A 6,247-nucleotide genomic window follows, 5' to 3' on the forward strand; every position below is an offset into this window, starting at 1 on the left:
AATTGACTCTATTATTTCAAGTCATTTTTTAAAAATTACTTCAAACATTTTTTCCAACAAGAATCAACAATTTTTGTTTAACTTCCACGTATAACGGTATTTTGATACTTCTTTTAATGCCTATGTAAAAACCAGTTTATAATAGCTTTCTAGGGAAATCCGAATTATAAAGAAGACGAAACATATACGGTCGTCATCAGATATTCATAAGAGAAATAAGTAGATCTGAACTTTAGTCAGATTGCATTACATGACAACAAACAACGTAATGGGAAGAACAATCTATTGATTATTGAATCAATTTATATGTACAAACATGTATTTATTTGCTTTACGAAGAAACTGTGGTTGAAAGTGAAAGTCCTCCACAGTGTGCATGCTGCTCCCCGGGTTTAGGTGTCTCGTGGAAATATAGAGCTAGATTCTGGAATCTGAAATGTTATATAACGACTGCTAATTGCTACATAGTCTTGGAGGCCCTCGGTTGAAATTTATATTTACACGTATCTGATTCATTTACATTCATAATCTTTTTAAACTTGCTTAGTGCAGGTTATTTTTTTAGAAATAACCAAATATGAAATTGTATTATTAAGATGTATGTAAAGGAAACCGATTGAACATAATTCTATTTAGTTTATAAAAGGAGGAAATTTTCCAAAAAAAATATATCTAAAAATAGATACATAACATGCTGTTTTAATTCAAATTTCAAAGATAAGATATATACAAGAGTATGTGTTAAAGTGATACAGACGACATACCCATGACAAACGAGGGGACATCCAAAGTGCATCACATTGCCTTCTGCTAACAGTTTGTGACACTCGCTCTCGCATGCTTGTTCTGTTGGATCAGTGCCAAGTGTATCAAGCATAATTTGCACGTCACATTTTAGCATTTCAACATCAACTAAAGAAAATGGCATAGTTATTTAACAAGAAAGAAAATACAAAACAAAACACAAAAGCAAACAAACAAAATGAAAACACAAAGTAAGCAAATACCGACAATATAAAGATACAACTCTGAGTCCAAATATAGCTTATAACCAACATATATCTTATTCTAATTATATGTTATTTGTTAAATAGAAACGTGAGATTTTTACAATTTGTGTTTTATACTGTAGTGATGATGTACTATATACAAATCCAAAATAAAATTCTGTTCTGTTTTGTTCTTATTTCTCGTAGCTAAAGTACATTACATATATAATGCATTTCAAGAGCTTTTTGCACTTAAAGAAGACAGTTTAAACGTATTTCATTCTAGATAACGAACAATCATTTTGAAATATAAAGGCTATTACACGGATTTAAATTTTCTTAAACTTTAACACTAAACCCCAAATGATTCTACCCAGGCGACCAGTGCTGACCAAAGTCATCCGGCTTGTCCTTTCCATCTGATTTTGGTCTTTAGTTTACTTTTTGTTATTCAGTCAGAATACCATATGATATGTTTCTAAAATGATAAATCTCTATGTCCAGATTAAAAGAATGAACAAATGAAGATATTGAGCGTCCTAAGGTTTAGTTAGGAATACTAATTTATACAATCTGCTACAATTAAACAAGATAACTTACACGGGTTTTGAATCTGGAAATTGCCGAAAAGTAGCCTTTTTGTATCTGAAACAATAACATATCTATCATGTCAATTCATGTCAATTACCTTGTTTCAGCTGCTCTAATCTAACATACTTTACTCTCGAAGGCTAATTTACTTTACATTTGTAAATGTGTACTTCCGTGCAGTCAGACCATGTAAATCAACTAAATACACTAATCATATATCTACAGAATCAAGCGTGACGTTTTAGGTGATAAAATATTAAATTATTATTATAATAAAGTTTAATAGCATATCAACCAAATAATAATTTAAGATTTCGTTTGGAATCATTATATGAGCCGTGCCACGACAAAACCAACATAATGGGTTTGCGATCAGCATGGATCCAGACCAGCCTGCACATCCGCGCAGTCTGATCAGGATCCATGCTGTTCGCTTACAAACTCTATAACAAGTACAGAAACTGATAGCAAACAGCATGGATCCTGATCCATGCTGGTCGCAAACCCATTATGTTGGTTTTGTCGTGACACGGCTCAATTATCTATGGTTATTTTGTCTCACCTGAAGGAGCTGCAAGAGCAGCTGGGAGGAGCAGGCAAACGAGGAGGAGCTTCATCTTGTTCTGTTGCCATGGTAATATAAAATAAAAGTTTTACAATGCACACATATATAAATATATAGATTGAACAGACATGGTGAAAGGTCAGAAACTGTTTCTATCCCACAGTCAATTAAAAATGAAAAATATAATTATGCCTAATGCCGACCCAAACGAGAAGTTTCTTATTGATTCAGATTGTACATGTATTTTCTGTTCAATTTAAGTTCGGTTTTAACCAAGTCAAAGTGTAAAGGTCAAATTCCCCTCTGTGGATTTGTTTTTCAGGCGAACAATGGTATCTACAATGAAAATAGAATCACACACTAACCGTATGCTAGTTGGATAGTTTTCTCACATAAAAAAGAAAGGAACACACACAAACGCGCGCGCACGCGCGCACGTACACCAACGACTTTGTATATAACGAGTGCGGACAAACAGCGTTGAAGGCCAACATATTCTATGGCAACGATCAACGTCGCCACGAGAACCCAATTTCTTTGGTATTATGTATACCGTATATAATTGACTTTAAACAAAATTAAGCAGCAGTTACAACATTGAAAATTGCTTACTGTCTTTTTAACCTACACCTATTTCATTTAAAGAGAATTTAAGTCTTACCTGGTCTTCAAGTACAACTGAATAATCATGATGAGAAACTTGACTTTTATAGCAATTATTAGCCTAGCATTAGTGATAACCTTCAAAAACCTTGACGCAAGATAGCTAACACATTAGATCACCATTCACGACGACAGGTAATGATACCCTATTGACGCCATACAGTGTTCTTAATTTTAAACTTAATCTGAAATTAGGAGATGAAAGCAAATTTAAAGTGAAAATTGCGGACTTGGTTTTATTAAGATTGTTTAACCATTTCCCTCATATAGACGTGTTTTGACGGTTTTTGTCTCCCCCTTTTTTGAGGCCTCAAACAGTGAAAAAATGCCCTATTTAGGCACCAAACAATGTTAAAAAAGTGACAACTTTTTCGGCGCGGCCCCAATCAAGATGATACATCAGGGGGTTGCCAGAAAGGGGATGTGCCCCCTTCTGTTTGGGGGGTTTGAAGAAGGACGGTAGTCCCCCTCATCGCCAAGAAAATTTTGGACATGTGACAGGCTAAAAATGGCCTCAAGTCGATCTTAAAGTGACGTGTAACCAACGCTAAAAAGTCCTTTACTCTATCTCATTGCATTGAGAAGTTGCAGCACTTTGAAATCAGTTTTGATGAAAAAAAAACAACAATGCAAAATAGTGATTTTTCGCAATTTCGAGACGTCCCCCCGTTGTTATGGTAACAGGCAATTTAAGATTGAGCATGTTGTTACAGAGGTCATGAGAAGGAAAGCGCAGCATGTCTTAACCCCAGCACCGACTTAAGTAATACGCAGTTTTTCACACTTTAAATCAATAATCTCGACGCGATAGAAACATGTTGTCACATTGAGTGAATGCGACTGTTTTTAGCTGCAAATTATATTACATTTACTGTATAATTCCACATATTTAGTGTCTACATTCAATCATAGATGCGAAACTATCTAACTAGTTCACAGATTATAGTAAAATCGATCACAAACTTATATGTATATTATAAGTAATGAAGCTTATTCACGGTTAAATAATGTGAGATAAATAAAACGGGGAAATTGTTAATTATTTCAACGGGAACAGCGTTCATTTTTAAATGAAAAATATGAATGTTATCAAGTTGGGATTGTGGTAGAGTTTTGTCATCTTGCCAGATAGTAAAGTCAAATCATTTTTTATCAATGACAAATCATCTATGTGTTAAATATCATTTACAAATAAAATGAACAATAGTGGAGAGAGTGGTTCCTCTTGTTAAACACCAATACAAACAGTTCGGAAATCGACAAAGGAGCCGTATATCTATTATAAAATCAAAGCACTAAATGTACTGATGGGGAGGCTATGTAACACCGCACTTTGGGGTCAAACGCACTTTGGGGTCCAACCCCAAAGTGCGTTACGTGCTTTGGGGTCCGACCCCATAGTGCGTTACGCACTTTGGGGTCCAATTTCGACCCCAAAGTGCGTTAAACAGGTACATATACATTTTTTAACATCAGGCAAACGACCGCACTTTGGGGTCATAGAGAATGAATGTTCATTATGTTTTAAATAATATATTTGTAGTCAAAGCCAATGGTAAAGAAAAAATCAAGTATTAAATAGACGCAAACATGTACCCTTAAATTATAGTAGAATTCAATAGGGATTATAAATAGTCTTGATTAGTAAGTGAAGAACTTTCACCAACTAAATCACCAATAAAAGAATTTGTATCAATTATTAAGCTTAAATTTATCTTTCTCAAATTTCCATTTATTTGAAAAGAATGTACACCTTTCATTAACTCCATCTGTTTTAGCTAAATCCATTTATTTTACCCGTTTTTATTTTAAATTTTATTAGAAATATCATATTCTTTGCATAGACAAAAGGTATAAATTCTGTCTAATCTTAGTAAGACATTTCAGATTACAAATATGTGTCTGATAATATGTTGAAAAGAGCCGTTTATTTAGCTAAAATGTGACATATAAGAAACTTTGACTAGGTGTAGATTCGGCTTTCAGTAGTAGTCCGTACAGGCAGTACTAAAAAATATCAACTATTTAGGTAGTCGCACATTAAGAGCGGAGCTTTAGAATTATGTAAAATTCTCAGTGGGGGTATAGAGAGGATTGTGGGGTATCGATCCCCCCCCCGAGGATTAAAAATAACATTTTAAAGGCCCATTATCCTTTTTTTGTTTTTCTTAAAAGCTTTTTTATTTTGATGTTCTTCTATATTATCCAAAAAAATACACATTGGCCAATTACCTGAACCATCTTTTTCATCTGTTGTTTTTTGGCAATGATGAGTACAGTTATAATGAATTAGTATTTTATATGGAAGTCAAATGCTACATTGTTTTGACTACTTTTATGACAAATAATTTCACATTTATCGCTACTTTATTCAGGTAACAAGCATCTTACATTTCTCTGATACCGTTATTTTAACATTATAAAATTCTTGTTTGCTCTTTCTAAAGAAGAATGTAAGATTTCCCATAAAAAAGCCTCTGGCGAACGGTTGTTGCGGAGCTTGCAAAAACCCTTAAATTTGTTGATAAGCTTAATAATGTATTTGTAAAAATCACTATTTATAGTCCGATTGAAAAGCTTGATGTTTCACCAGGACGTTACAATAGAGTATACTTATAGTTCTTTGGAAAAAAAATTAACTGCATTTTATTTCATTCCCAACATATTTAAAATGGGGCTCAATATGGCACCAAAAGTTATCAAATAAATGACTGACAGAACGGGATATTTTTTGCAGCATCTTTCACTTTTAGGGATACACAATTTCTGTACTTGATTTTTTGAACGGTGGCATAAAAATAACATTTGAATGTTTTGAATACCTTTTTTTCGTACATGTTTTTTTTTGTATGTGGACCATATTTTTTTAGTTTTGCATACGTATTCTTTTTTAGTTTGAATACATATTCTATTTTAGGTTTTTGTACAAATTGTTTTTTAGTTGTTTGTACATATTTTATTTTTGTTTTTTGTACATATTTGTACATGACGCCATTTGTAAAGTAGAGGTTTGGATAATTACGCCATTTGTGAAACACCATTTCCAAACACTTCGCCATTTGATAATTACAGTACCCCATTTGCAAATGCACCAATATTTTCATTTTTGGAGGTATCAAAAAAAATAACAACACTTTTTAGTATAAATATATTCTGCATATGGTCTCGATGTGGTTAACATTTGACACAAGGTGCCTTAAAATCCTTCATGGGTTTAGGAGAATGAAACCCAAGTTTTTAATCTTTGATCTGTAGGTGTGACCCCGACCTTGAGCCGACACACCTATCATATAAGTTCTGCACATTATCTTGTTGTGCTAAAGAATTGACCAAAATTTAATAAAAATCCTTCAAAGCTTTCAGCATTTTTTCTGAATCAGTGGAATATAAGGACCTATTTAGATCTTTGTAATACACCAGTCATTTTTCACCACCTCCC

The 6,247-nt window shown here is 33.3% G+C and overlaps 1 protein-coding gene across 1 annotated transcript; it reads right to left on the reverse strand.

Moving 5' to 3' along the window:
• Positions 1 to 316: 316 nt before the first annotated feature.
• LOC132742399 (uncharacterized) lies at positions 317 to 2,255 on the reverse strand. The gene is made up of 4 exons (XM_060730814.1): positions 2,143 to 2,255; positions 1,590 to 1,634; positions 765 to 912; positions 317 to 431 (listed from the first exon to the last, which is right to left on the reverse strand). Exons 1-4 carry the CDS (start codon positions 2,195 to 2,197, stop codon positions 332 to 334), a joined length of 348 nt encoding a protein of 115 aa, XP_060586797.1. The 5' UTR covers positions 2,198 to 2,255; the 3' UTR covers positions 317 to 331.
• Between the last annotated feature and the right edge of the window lie 3,992 nt (positions 2,256 to 6,247).

Source organism: Ruditapes philippinarum, unplaced genomic scaffold, assembly GCF_026571515.1.
Source record: "Ruditapes philippinarum isolate M1 unplaced genomic scaffold, ASM2657151v2 ctg14803_1_1_1_1, whole genome shotgun sequence".
NCBI classification, from domain to species: domain Eukaryota; kingdom Metazoa; phylum Mollusca; class Bivalvia; order Venerida; family Veneridae; genus Ruditapes; species Ruditapes philippinarum.